A 14104-nucleotide genomic window follows, 5' to 3' on the forward strand; every position below is an offset into this window, starting at 1 on the left:
CAAATAACAAAAACCGAAACCGAACCAAAACGAACTCCGAAAAACCAAAACTGAAAAAACCGAACCGAACAATTCAAAGCTCCAAAAATCACAATTATAGTTTTCGGTTTAGCCAAAAATCACACCGAATCATACCACTCCCACCCTAGGTTTGCTATCTAGATATTAATATTAATATTATTATAGTAATTCTTCTCTCAACATCATCTGATTTCTTTTTCTATTACTACCCAATCTTTTATAACCTTTAACTACACACTTTCTTTCATTCATTCATTCAATAAAGTCAAAACAAATTCAGTTTGTTTTACACTTTCGCTAATATTATCATTTCCCATCTCACCATTTGTAATGGACTCCTCCGATCTCTACCACCACCACCACAACCAACACCAGCACCAGCTGCAGCAGCCACCACCAGCCACCACCTCCGGCTTAACACGCTACCGATCCGCACCCAGCTCATACTTCTCAGACTTAATCAGCAACAGTCTATTTGCAGACGATGATAACGACCCGTTTGTTAATTCCAAGGTTTCAAAAGATGAAGCTGATCAGATTCTGTCCAGATTCACGGCGTCACTTGCTTCTGCTGTTACTGGCGGTGATGATATTGTGAAGCAGGAACCGGTGGTTTATAATAATAATAATCAAAATCAGTTTCGATCTCAGATGGATAATATTAATATTAATGATAATAATAATCAGGCGGTGTCTACGGGTATGGATGTATTATCCATACCCGGGAACGGAAACGGAAACAGTTTACGTCGGCAGAATAGCTCACCGGCTGGATTTATTGCTCACCTTGAAAGCAATAATAATAATATTAATAATGGTAATGGTAACTGTATCTTTTAGATATTTTCCACCTTTTTGTATCGTAATTGTAACGGTTTTAAGTAAACCAGTGAAGAGGTAGGTCCCAGCAGAGCCCAGTTGGACCCGCAAGACTCACCTCAAAGAGGGACGTCTGCGCAGTTGGACCCGCAAGACTCACCTTCAAGAAGGACGTCTGCGCAAAGACTAAACTCGCAAGACTCACCTTGAGGAGGGACGTCTGCGCAAAAACCAACTGGATCCGCAGGACCCACCATGCTCAGAGACGTGACGTCCTTATGCGCAGTACGCAAGCTGTTCCCGCAGAAAAAGCCTCCCAATGGTCGACGTACTCCGCCTGTTCCCGCAGCAACGGATACTAGCCATCAGGGAAGGCTACCCGCGCAGCAAGGCTACACGCACAAGGCACTAACTCTTAAATAATTCAGTAATGTCACCTGAAGAAGGAGTGAGCAAGCCGGGAATACTCCCGCACAAAGCCGGGAAAACTCCCGCCCAAATGAGCCAGTCCGTACGCTACTGGAGGACCTTTTGTACTCTACCTGCCAAGGTATAGTACAAAAGATCTGACCAAAGCAGCGACAGCTCGCTGACAACAGTACGACGAGCAGCACCTTCAACTACTTTATGTCACTATCAGCCGCTGCTTACTCACCAACCCCTGTCGGGGCACGTCCATAGCCTGCAGTTGGTGGAAAAGGAATAGTACACAGCCGGCCTGGTCACTATCAGCCGCTGCCTACCCACCAACCATCAGCATGACACGTGCGTAACCCACAGTTGGTAGAACAGGAATACTATTCAGCCGGCTGTACCTGCTTGGAAACCTACATTCGGCTATAAATACTCCAACACCTTGGAACGGTATCATCATCTTATATCTCCATATATTATCTGATATCTGCTCTAGTCATTTCTCTTAATATACACTTATATTCAAGAGCAATCTAGTCTGATTCTCACGCCGGAAGGTGGTCACAAGGAGGTGCCCCCCTTCTCAGTGACGAGCTCACGGTGTCTGTTTTGCAGGTCATCAGAAGAACAACCATCTTTGCCGGACCTAACCCTCGTGGGAAACATCTATTTAACCCCCAGATTATCCGTAATCTGCCCGGGGTCGATTAGTGTTTCTTCATTGGCGCCATCCGTGGGACAAAGCTAGAACTAATTTTCAGTTTTTTCAAATTTCTGGAAAGATGGTTAAGGTTACTCCGTTGCCAAGGCCAACGAGTGACCAAGAAACCCTGGTAACCACAACCCCAACTACTGGGGGGAACACCGGCGACTACACAAATTTTACGAACACTACCCCGGTTACTCAAGCCGGGGCAAGTGCAGTAAATTTTACGAACACTACCCCGGTTATCCGAACCGGGGCAAGTGCAGTGAACAATCCTTCACTGGGATTCACCAATGCCCAGTTGGAGAGACAACAGACGAGGCTCCCCCGCCAAACACTCGATCAAGTTAAAGCGTGGGCCGAAGCACGTCAGAAGGAATTCCAAGCTGAATTGGATGAACGCTTGCGTTCACTCCAACAGGCTGACGAATTCGGACTCACTCAACAGCTCAACATGAGTAGTGAGTGCGAGTACTCGGACGATGATCGGGAGGAATCTGACACCGACGAAAACCCTCGCCATAGGGCAAAAGGGAAGCGTAAGGAAACGGACTTCCAACCGAGAAGGAATTTCGGAGACACCTTCAAACCAAGGAACGCGGGGGGAAACCCACGCGACTTCTCCAAAACCTTTAGACCAACTGCTGCAAATGCGGGAACATCCAAGTTTGCAAGGGACATTGCGGAAGCAATCGCCCCGAGAAGTGCCAAACAGATGTCCAACATCGGCACTTATGATGGTATATCTGACCCAGACGATCATTTGAACAGATTCATAGCGGGGGCAACCGTCAGCAACTGGACGGAACCCACGTGGTGTTATATGTTCCAGATGACGCTGGTTGGAGCGGCTAGAGCATGGTTTGACCGTCTACCGGTCCACCACATCTATGATTGGGCAGACTTCCAACAGAAGTTCAGCCAACACTTCAGTCAACAAAGAAAGTACACTGAAGAGCAATGGACGATCCTCAACTGCATCCGAGAGGAAGATGAATCTTTGCTAGACTTCATCACTCGCTTCAACTCAAAAAAGCTAAGTCTGGGCGCTATTAGCGAAGATCTTGTTCGCGCGGCTTTCATCAAGGGCGCGAAAGATCCAGAGCTCATCCGCACCTTAACGGGTAAAGACGGCATGCCATCCACATGGGATGCCATCATGACAGCAGCTAAACGCTTCGTGGAAACGGAAAGGCAACTGGGTAGAGATCTTCCCCAAAGCACAAACCTCTACACCCAGAAAACAAGAGAAAGCAACGTCCTTACCGCCCGACTAAACAAAAAGAGGAAGCTAGGTATTTGGCAGTCAAGGGTAAACTTTGACACCTCATCCGGCTCGCACCCTCGGTTAGGCGGAAAGGACAACATGCAGTTGTCGAACCGGAACTCCAGATGGACGCCACTCACCAAAAGCGTCAGCGAGATATTCGCCACTGAGAGGCTCCCATGGCCATAGGCTCCAATTATCCGACAGCGTCCAAACGCTGATCAAAGCAAATTCTGTGACTACCACAGGACAAGAGGCCACACCACCGAGGAATGCTTAGACTTTAAGGACATCGTCGAAGCATTTGTCAGAGATGGGACGCTCACGCACCTCGTGGCGTAATGAACGCTGAGCAGGCTAATGCGTGTTGAACCCCAGTTGGGAAAAACACGAAACTGCAGCTTCAATGTTGGAGACTACATACTGCGTAAACAACGAGATTCCGAACCAAGTGCATATCGGCTCGAAAGGCTCGATGACACTCCCATCCCAAGAACATGGAAGGGAGCTCAATTACACAGGTTGCATGTAGATCAATTCCAAACTTGTAAAGAAAAGGCACAGAGCCACTTCTAATGGAAATGATTCTCCTTATCACATTGACGCTGATTATCTTACATTTATATTTATAAACTTTCCACACTGATATGCCGGTATTCACCGCATAAATAAGTGGGGAAGTAAGCCGTTGCGTGTGGACGGCGGCAAAACCCGCATAAACACAATAAACGGCAAAAATTTCTAACAGATGAGGACAACCTTCACGCAGGTCAGTTATAGGTAAAGTTTGGTCATCCCACTAAATGAAAGTGACGGTCCTACCCGCACAATCATAATAGAGGAAACTGAACACTAACCTATTGACTACCGCGCGTCGAACGGTTAACTTATTCAAAACACTGATGCCGGTATTCACCGCATAAATAAGTGGAGACGTCGTTGCGTGTGGACGGCGGCAAAACCCGCATAAACACAAAAAACGGCAAACCTTCACGCAGGTCAGTTATAGGTAAAGTTTGGTCATCCCACTAAATGAAAGTGCCGGTCCTATCCGCACAATCATGATGGAGGAAACTGAACTTTAACCTATTGACAACCGCGCGTCGAACGGTTTACTTATTCAACACTGATGCCGGTATTCACCGCATAAATAAGTGGAGACGTCGTTGCGTGTGGACGGCGGCAAAACCCGCATAAACACAAAAAACGGCAAACCTTCACGCAGGTCAGTTATAGGTAAAGTTTGGTCATCCCACTAAATGAAAGTGCCGGTCCTATCCGCACAATCATGATGGAGGAAACTGAACTTTAACCTATTAACAACCGCGCATCGAACGGTTTACTTATTCAACACTGATGCCGGTATTCACCGCATAAATAAGTGGAGACGTCGTTGCGTGTGGACGGCGACAAAACCCGCATAAACACAAAAAACGACAAACCTTCACGCAGGTCAGTTATAGGTAAAGTTTGATCATCCCACTAAATGAAAGTGCCGGTCCTATCCGCACAATCATGATAGAGGAAACTGAACTTTAACCTATTGACAACCGCGCGTCGAACGGTTAACTTATTCAAAACACTGATATGCCGGTATTCACCGCATAAATAAGTGGAGACATCGTTGCGTGTGGACGGCGGCAAAACCCGCATAAACACAAAAAACGGCAAACCTTCACGCAGGTCAGTTATAGGTAAAGTTTGGTCATCCCACTAAATGAAAGTGCCGGTCCTATCCGCACAATCATGATAGAGGAAACTGAACTTTAACCTATTGACAACCGCGCGTCGAACGGTTTACTTATTCAACACTGATATGCCGGTATTCACCGCATAAATAAGTGGAGACGTTGTTGCGTGTGGACGGCGGCAAAACCCGCATAAACACAAAAAACGGCAAACCTTCACGCAGGTCAGTCATAGGTGAAGATTGGTCATCCCACTAAATGAAAGTGACGGTCCTACCCGCACAATCATAATAGAGGAAACTGAACACTAACCTATTAACTACCGCGCGTCGAACGGTTAACTTATTCAAAACACTTGGAAAATTGCTAAGTTAAACTAAAGTATGCACGAGCGAATCATATATTGTTTATGCGGCAAAACAAGTGCCAAATTAACCTATAATATGCATGAGCAAGTCATATAACGGTTATGAAGCAAGTCATCCAGTGAAAGTGGCGGTCCTACCCGCACAAACATTTATATTTCATAAAAAATTCAAACATTACAAGAATGGCCGGGTATCTACCCGCCTACAGAAATATAAATCTATCATAACGATGGGAAGGGATCTCAAGGTTCAAACTTCAGGACCACTCCCTCCAAACCCACTTGTACCCGCACCATCAGTTGGCTGTGGCGGTTCAAGGAAAGTCTTGAGGATAGTTAGTCCATCATCAGCGGCAGCAACTTCGTTCACCTTCTCCACCACTGGATGCGGGAAAGCAGAATACTGGTTCACTGCTTGGTCATAAGCAGCTTCAGTATCTACATCGTAAAGAGGGAAGTTGGAAGGCGGGATGCCTTGTTCAACAAACCCTAGACCAAGCAGGAAGCTAGACTTTTCCCCATCCTCATGAGAAGCGTTGAGGGCTGCGCTCATAGCATCGTCATATGATGTGTCCGTGAAGACCCGATGCACAACCTACAAAACAAAAATACAAGTATCAAAACATTTTCTAAGTACAAAGAAAAGCGTAAAGACGTTATGAAGCTAAGCTTACCTGCGATAACGCTTCTCGTAGAAGCCATTCCTTGGTAACCAGAGCCTCCTAGAGGGCAGCTTGAGCTTGGTTACGGGCGCGTTCGGCTTCACTTTTGTTAAGGTTGGCAAGCAACACTTCCTTAGCAGCAGCCTCTTCAACGCCCTTTAGCTTACGCTCAGTATGGTCAAGCATACCCTCTGGTCCAAGATCTCTTGAAGCTTCTTGGCGCTTTCCATGGCCAAGGCGTCATGAGCCTGCTGGAGCCTCTCTAGTTTGGCTTTGAGCTCCTCATTATCGGCGCGCAGAGGCTCCGCAACAGCTTCAGCCTTGGTGGCCCTCTCGGTTGCGTTCCGCGCAGTTTCCTTAGCCAACCGAAGCTGTTCGTTAACAGCTTGGGTAGCCTTGGAACGGGCCTCGAGACGGGCCTGAACTTCAACCTCAAGGGCCTTGAAGGCCTTCTCCTTCTCCGCAGCAACGGCGGAGAGTCTCCTGTTCTCCTCCCGGATAGCCCGCGCCTGAGCTACTTCTTGGATACGAGCCGCCTTTAACTTGTCGTTTTCACGACAAAGCAACTCGACGCGCGGCTGCATCCGGGCAAGGAGAATTCGAAGCTCGTTTGTCAGCCTACCCTCCTGGTAGCTTGACATAGCTTCTCCCAGTGCACCACTGGGGCCGCGTGACGCGCCCACTCGACGCAGTCCACAGCCGTCCGAAGGGTTGTTCCCCGGCGGATGTTCCACCGTGGAACATACACCTCATTCGAATCCGACACTGCAAAAACAAAAAGCAGTTAGGAAAAGATGATAAAAATATAAAAATGCCAAAATAACCCTACGCACCTGTAGGGTCGACAACAGGCCGGTAGCCGCCAAACCCATCACCCGAACCTAACGGATAACCATACAAGAGGTCGGGCAGATGGGAAGGAGGCAGAGATTGGCTAGAAGCCCCGAACATACCTGCTGAACCGGCCGGGGACGAGGTAGTCGCCGGTGCCGGAGGCACGGTTGAAGCTGCCGCGGTAGAGACCATCGGAGGTGAACTCACTGGAGGTGAACTCACAACCGTGGCCGCCGCTGCGGAGGAGCCCGCGGAAACAACCACCGCCGGCTCAGTGAAGGATTCCGTGAAGATCGCACTGACAGCCGGCGGGGATGATGTTACAGTTGGAACAGTTGCCTCAACGGGATGAGCAACTGAACCAATGCTGCACACAGGCGCAGCCGCCTGGGTCATCGCCTCGGGTAGGTTGACCAAACCTACCGTCATGGGTCCAGAGACGCTCCCTCCCGCTCTACTCTGGAATGCGGTAGCATCCACGCCTGCATGAAGACAAGATATATAAGTATAATGGCGGAAAGATATACAGTTAAAGCAAATGAAGTTTATACTTACGAGTCCTATTGAGCTTGAAGGTGCGAACAGGCGGGGACGAACCCGATGGAGCCGGCCTCTTCGCGCCGGTCACCGTCGTTGTGCTGGGCTGCCCGGAGGTGACAGCTGTCTCAACCTCCGGAACAGTGGTCTCACCACCACCAGGGTTCCCCGCCGCCTCCTCGCTCTCGGTCTCTGAGTCAGACCGGTTCCCCTGATCGGCGGTGGAGGCAACATTCGCCTTCCCCTTCGCCCCAGCCGCCTTCTTCTTCCTCACGAAGAAAGGACCATCTGCGGATTCCTCATCAGAAGATGACAAAATTAGAGGAATTCCAGCAGAGGTTTGAGCATTGAGAGGGCGAGGGTTAAATAATCTTTTACCTGGCCGCGTGGCGCTCAGTATCTCGTGGCCTGGCGGGTAGGCCTCCACAAACCGATCCGCCGTCTGCTCAAGGATGGGCAACTCGTTCTCATCAAGAGCACGAGTACCCAGCCGAGCGGGACCACCAGCATCCCGCGGATGCAGGAGCGATTGTAAGTCATTCCCCTCTGAAATAAAAAGAGAAACACTTAGAAGAAAAACCCTAAATCAGCAAAGAAGACGGAGCATACCGTAAGGGATAGAGTTCAAACCGTATTCGAGGACGATGGGAATCTGTGGCGCCTCCGCCCCAGCATCTTTCCACACCCGGCTCATACCGAGCATCACCATCCCAGACTCCGCGAAGCGGTAAACCGGAGTCTGGATCTGGGAGATCTTGGCAAACCAGTCCGCCTCCTGGTAGTTGGAGGCGTGAAGGCTGGAAAGTGCTCTCCCGTTCTTGAATGTCATCGCAATAGGGACGACACGGGTAGAGATGTAGAAGAACTCCCACTTCCAAGACCGAAGACTGCGCTCGGTAGCACAGATCTTCAAACCCTTAATCCGGGTAACCAAGGTGTACCAGCCTTGGATGCACCTCCAGGAGTAGAAGGTCATCAGGCGGTCGACGTGGGGCTCCACACCAAGAATGAGGCACACCCATTCAAAATGACGGATCTTGGCGATCGCCATTGGATGTACCTCCGTCAGGTGCACACCGTGTCTTTCCAAAACACGGTATACAAACTTCGTCAATGGGAACCTGAGATTCCCATAGACGAAGAACGCAGCATATACCCCTATCTTGCCTTTGGGGGCATCGTACACCGTCTGATGAGGCCCAGGAAACTCAGGCTCGAAAGGCTCGAGCATGAACTTCCTGACCATGTACTGATAAGCGTCGACGGAAAGAGCACACTGGCACTCACCAGCAGTACTCTTGTCATCCTTGTCTGACGTGGACGAAGGATTCTCGAGGTATACATCGGACTCCTCGACAGTAACCTCAGGATCATGAGTAGAAGACATGTTTTGGATGTAAAGAAGAACGATTTCAGGAGAATGCTCGACAGAAAAGTTAGAGTATTCGCCGGAAATCATTTAGCAGAAGAAGAGAGAAGTGAAACTGTGAGTTGAGATGCATCCTCTCCTCCCTTTATATACTCATTGCAATGAATGCGATGAATTTAATGCGGAAGAGAGAGGAAAACGCAGGTGCAATGAAACTATGACACGTGGAAAAAGCAAGCTGGCAACAGCTGTTGACAGGACGTGCGCCGTAAACTTCGCACCCACGCGCCCGAAAACTCGCGCCCACGCGCCTGAAAAAGCGTCTGGAATGACCATATACTGTCACGTCGCCATAACTTCCTGCACGTCCTGAAACTGTCAGAAGAAACCGTCGGGCAACGTTTCAACAGTTTGGACTGTTCTTATCCTTTCACCAACTCTACGAATTTCAAAAAGATTCAAAAAGATTCAAAAGTAAGAGGGACTACACCCCCTTACCTTGGTAACCAAGTAACCGTAAGACAGGTGCGGGTATAGTGTCAAGGCAAAACCCTTCACATACTTAGCACCTGCAGGGAATTGAAGCCAAGAATACCTCGGCAACCAAGTAACTATAAGACGGGTGCGGGTACAGTGTCAAGGCAAAACCCTTCACATACTTAGCACCCGCAGGGAATTGAAGCCAGGAATACCTTGGAAGTAAAGTAACTATAAGGCGAGTGCGGGTACAGTGTCAAGGCGAAACCCTTCACATACTTAGCACTCCGCAGGGAATTGAAACCAAGAAGGATCTTCTGGGCCATGCTTGCGGAAACGGAAATAACATCCCCGCATAGCGGGAACGTCGAGAACTAGATTGTTTGAAGCTCCAAGATGGAATTGGTTGTTTAATATAATTGATCACTATGTTTAAAACTACCAAAACCTCATGGAGAATCTACACAACTGGAACTCAACGCTCCTGACTTGCGAGGAGGTTACAGACCTACCCGCATCATACCCAAAGATAAAGCAGAAAAGTCGGGAATTTCTGCACGTGACATTAGGACTTCCGCGGGAAGAATCCCCATGGAAAACCTTAAAACTAAACCCTTTTCAAAACCCCTTGCTTAAGTCCAAAAGTTCACCTCACTTATTAACAATTCATGAGAAGAACATTGGACTGGGGGGACTTGAAGAGGTAGGTCCCAGCAGAGCCCAGTTGGACCCGCAAGACTCACCTCAAAGAGGGACGTCTGCGCAGTTGGACCCGTAAGACTCACCTTCAAGAAGGACGTCTGCGCAAAGACTAAACTCGCAAGACTCACCTTGAGGAGGGACGTCTGCGCAAAAACCAACTGGATCCGCATGACCCACCATGCTCAGAGACGTGACGTCCTTACGCGCAGTACGCAAGCTGTTCCCGCAGGAAAAGCCTCCCAATGGTCGACGTACTCCGCCTGTTCCCGCAGCAACGGATACTAGCCATCAGGGAAGGCTACCCGCGCAGCAAGGCTACACGCACAAGGCACTAACTCTTAAATAATTCAGTAATGTCACCTGAAGAAGGAGTGAGCAAGCCGGGAATACTCCCGCACAAAGCCGGGAAAACTCCCGCCCAAATGAGCCAGTCCGTACGCTACTGGAGGACCTTTTGTACTGTACCTGCCAAGGTATAGTACAAAAGATCTGACCAAAGCAGCGACAGCTCGCTGACAACAGTACGACTAGCAGCACGCTCTACTACTTTATGTCACTATCAGCCGCTGCCTACTCACCAACCCCTGTCGGGGCACGTCCATAGCCTGCAGTTGGTGGAAAAGGAATAGTACACAGCCGGCCTGGTCACTATCAGCCGCTGCTTACCCACCAACCATCAGCATGGCACGTGCGTAGCCCACAGTTGGTAGAACAGGAATACTATTCAGCCGGCTGTACCTGCTTGGAAACCTACCTTCGGCTATAAATACTCCAACACCTTGGAACGGTATCATCATCTTATATCTCCATATATTATCTGATATCTGCTCTAGTCATTTCTCTTAATATACACTTATATTCAAGAGCAATCTAGTCTGATTCTCACGCCGGAGGGTGGTCACAAGGAGGTACCCCCCCCCCTTCTCAGTGACGAGCTCACGGTGTCTGTTTTGCAGGTCATCAGAAGAACAACCATCTTTGCCGGACCTAACCCTCGTGGGAAACATCTATTTAACCCCCAGATTATCCGTAATCTGCCCGGGGTCGATTAGTGTTTCTTCAACCAGTGTCAAGATATTGTCTGCTTTGCCCTCGATGGATCGCCCGTCCGGAACCTCACGGTTTTGTTTTCCCCCGACGAATTGCCCGCTCAGACAAAACGTGTCTTGGCAGAGAAGGTTTAAGGAATGCTTCGTTCTCATTCTCAACCGATGTGTTCCACATCGGTTGAGAGGGAGAACGAAGCCTTGTGGGAAACCTTCTCTACCAAGACGCGTTTTGCCCGGGCGGGCTATTTGTCGGGCGAAAACATAACCGTGAGTTCCCGGACGGACGATCCATCTTGGGCAAAGCAGACAATATTTTGACATGGTTTACTTGAGCTGTTATTAGATAGTAACAGCCTAGTAAACCATGTCAAGATATTGTCCGCTTTGGCCCGCCCGCACCAGCAAAACTTATCTCCCAATCCATCGGGGCAAAACGGACAATATCTTGACACAGTTTCCTTGAGCCGTTATTAAATTGTAACAGCTCAAGTAAACCGTGTCAAGATATTGCCCGCTTTGCCCCCGACGGATCGCCCATCCAGAAACTCACGGTTTTGTTTTCACCCGACGAATTGTTCGCCCAGGCAAAACACGTCTTTGTAGAAAAGGTTTAATGAATGTTTCGTTCCCAGTCTCAACCGATGTGTTTCACATCGGTTGAGAAGGAGAACGAAGCCTTGTGGAAACCTTCACTACCGAGACGCATTTTGTCCGAGCGGGCAATTCTTCGGGCGAAAACAAAACTGTGAGTTTCTAGATGGGCAATCCGTTGAGGGCAAGGCGGACAATATCTTGGCACGGTTTACTTAGACTATTACAATATCTTAGACTGTCTTAGAAGCAATAATTGCATATAGGTTACTATTTGGGGCAATAATTTTAAAAGTTTTTGATGGAACCCCAATTTGGTAAGAACAGTACTTTGATAAAAACCCCCCAAATTAGTAAAATTTATGAAATTATTAAAAAGCTAAAGTTGTTAATATCTATTTTGTACTTTAAAACAGTTAAACATGATATACTGATGTTGATACCTCACAACTTTCCAACATAAGCAATTATTTTGAAGATGATTTTATCATTCTTGATTTTTCATGTTTATTACTGCAAGTGGAGTCTTGTATAGTTTGTTATACAACTATATTAATTTTGACCTTATATGCCACTTGCTTGTTACTTTGTACACCAACTTTATTAAAACATTTGTAACTAATTCTTGTTAGGCGGTTATCCGATGATGAGATCGATGAATGCTCCGAGTTCAATGCTGACATCATCGAAGAGAATGAAAAACGAGATGGGATTTTCGTCCGGTTCACAGTTGTCATCTGGCATGCTGCCTCGGATCCCTGAAAACGAGTCTAAAATGGAAATGAAAAGCACCCGTAACGATGGTGGGTTTGGGTCGAGTTCGTGGGATGATTCGGATATGTTGTCCGATAGTTTCTTGAAAGATTTTGGCGAGATTGATCAAAGTAGCGTACCGAGTATGAACGCGTCTAACAATCAAGTAAGACGGATTGTAGCTTCTATGCATAGCGATTTTATTTCAGTTATAATCGTTTATTAAACCGGTTTATTAATACTATTGTTTAGCTTAATGACGTGGGAAGAATTCGTCCTCCAACTACACTTGTTTCACATTTAAGCTTGCCTGCAAGTACTGCTGAGCTGGATAAATTAATGCAGTTTCAAGATTCGGTGCCTCTAAGGAGCCGAGCAAAACGGGGTTGTGCGACCCACCCGAGAAGCATCGCCGAGAGGGTACATTTTCTTAAATATATGGCGTGTCGGGTCGGTTGGATGCAAAGTGTACATAGTAAAATCCCAGCCGTAACAGAGCTATTGGTAGGGTCGGGTTGGTTGGATAACGGGTCAAAATCGGTTTGTGTCACAAGGAGTAATTTTTAGTACGAGTCAAAATGGGTTTGTGTCAAAAAGAGTAACTTTTAGTACGGGTCAAACTTGGTTTTTGTCAAAACGAATAGCTTTAGTATGGGTCAAAATGGGTTTGTGTCAAAACGAGTGACTTTAGTACAAGTCAAATGGGTTTGTGCCAAAACGACAAATTTTTAATACAGGTCAAAATGGGTTTGTGTCAAAACGAGTAATTTTTTGTGTGAAAACGAGTAATTTCTAGTACGGGTCAAAATGGGCTTGTATCAAAACAAGTAACTTTAGTACGGGTCAAAATGGGTTTGTGTCAAAACGAGTAATTTTGTGTGAAAACGAGCAATTTATAGTACGGGTCAAAATGGGCTTGTATCGAAACAAGTAACTTTAGTACAGGTCAAAATGGGTTTGTTTCAAAATTTGTGTCAAAACAAGTTTTCGTACAAGTCAAAACGGGCCCAGCTGACCTGCAAACACTAATTCTACATTTCAGTTGACCTGTTGACTTTTCGTATAACCAAATACTTTTTTTTTTATATATATTTTCAGGTAAGACGAACCCGAATAAGTGAAAGAATGAGGAAACTACAAGATCTTGTCCCAAATATGGATAAGGTAATATTAATTTAATATTATTATTAACGTTAAGCGGATAATTAATGTCTTCGAGTTCAATACTTGCAGCAAACAAACACCGCCGACATGTTGGATTTGGCTGTTGACTATATAAAAGAGCTTCAGAAAGAAGCCGAGGTATAACTTAACTAATTTATTAATTTGACCGAATGACTAATCGTGTTTTTATGGTCGGAACTATTTACAGAGGCTTTCAGACCGTCGTGCGAAATGTACATGCCCGCATAAACGGGAGCTATAACGAAAGTTTAAGCATAGGTAATGTAATGTTTTGCTTATGTAAATGAGAGTTATTATCAGATAATTATAAATAATACTATGCACCTGTATTGGTGTATAAATGTTTGGTAATAGGGAACTATATTGTTGTAACTATATGCTTTGATCATCTTAATTGTATTACATTATCTTGATAATGTTATGCAGTTAACCAATCAAATTTGTTGATATTTGTGGGTGATTTGTTAATGTTACATATAGTGTTACTAGGGGTGTTCACGGTTTCGTTTAGAACTATAAAACCGTCTAAACCAGTTATCGGTTTGTTTGTGGTTTATACTTAATAGTGTTTTCACATTCATTAATTCCATTCTACCACTCAAGTATGTTTGGGATTGATTTTGAAAACAACTTATTGGCTTATTGGTATTTTCGAAAAGCAAT

General features: G+C 46.6%; 1 protein-coding gene across 2 annotated transcripts; it reads left to right on the top strand.

Annotated features, from left to right (window-relative positions):
- Window positions 1-288: 288 nt before the first annotated feature.
- Window positions 289-13880, top strand: LOC143543598 (transcription factor bHLH130-like). 2 transcript variants are annotated; one of them, XM_077035881.1, is made up of 6 exons: window positions 289-844; window positions 12136-12422; window positions 12509-12676; window positions 13355-13420; window positions 13490-13558; window positions 13629-13880. In XM_077035881.1, the coding sequence occupies exons 1-6, from the start codon at window positions 352-354 to the stop codon at window positions 13680-13682; spliced, it is 1137 nt and encodes a 378-aa protein (XP_076891996.1). In that variant the 5' UTR covers window positions 289-351; the 3' UTR covers window positions 13683-13880. The 2 variants fall into 2 exon arrangements, with proteins under 2 accessions (XP_076891996.1, XP_076891997.1); XM_077035882.1 differs by having other exon boundaries at window positions 289-838.
- Window positions 13881-14104: the final 224 nt, after the last annotated feature.

This window comes from Bidens hawaiensis, unplaced genomic scaffold (assembly GCF_021521415.1).
Source record: "Bidens hawaiensis isolate Kalapana, Puna unplaced genomic scaffold, B.hawaiensis_p1.1 tig00013187_1, whole genome shotgun sequence".
In the NCBI taxonomy this organism is placed as follows: Eukaryota; Viridiplantae; Streptophyta; class Magnoliopsida; order Asterales; family Asteraceae; genus Bidens; species Bidens hawaiensis.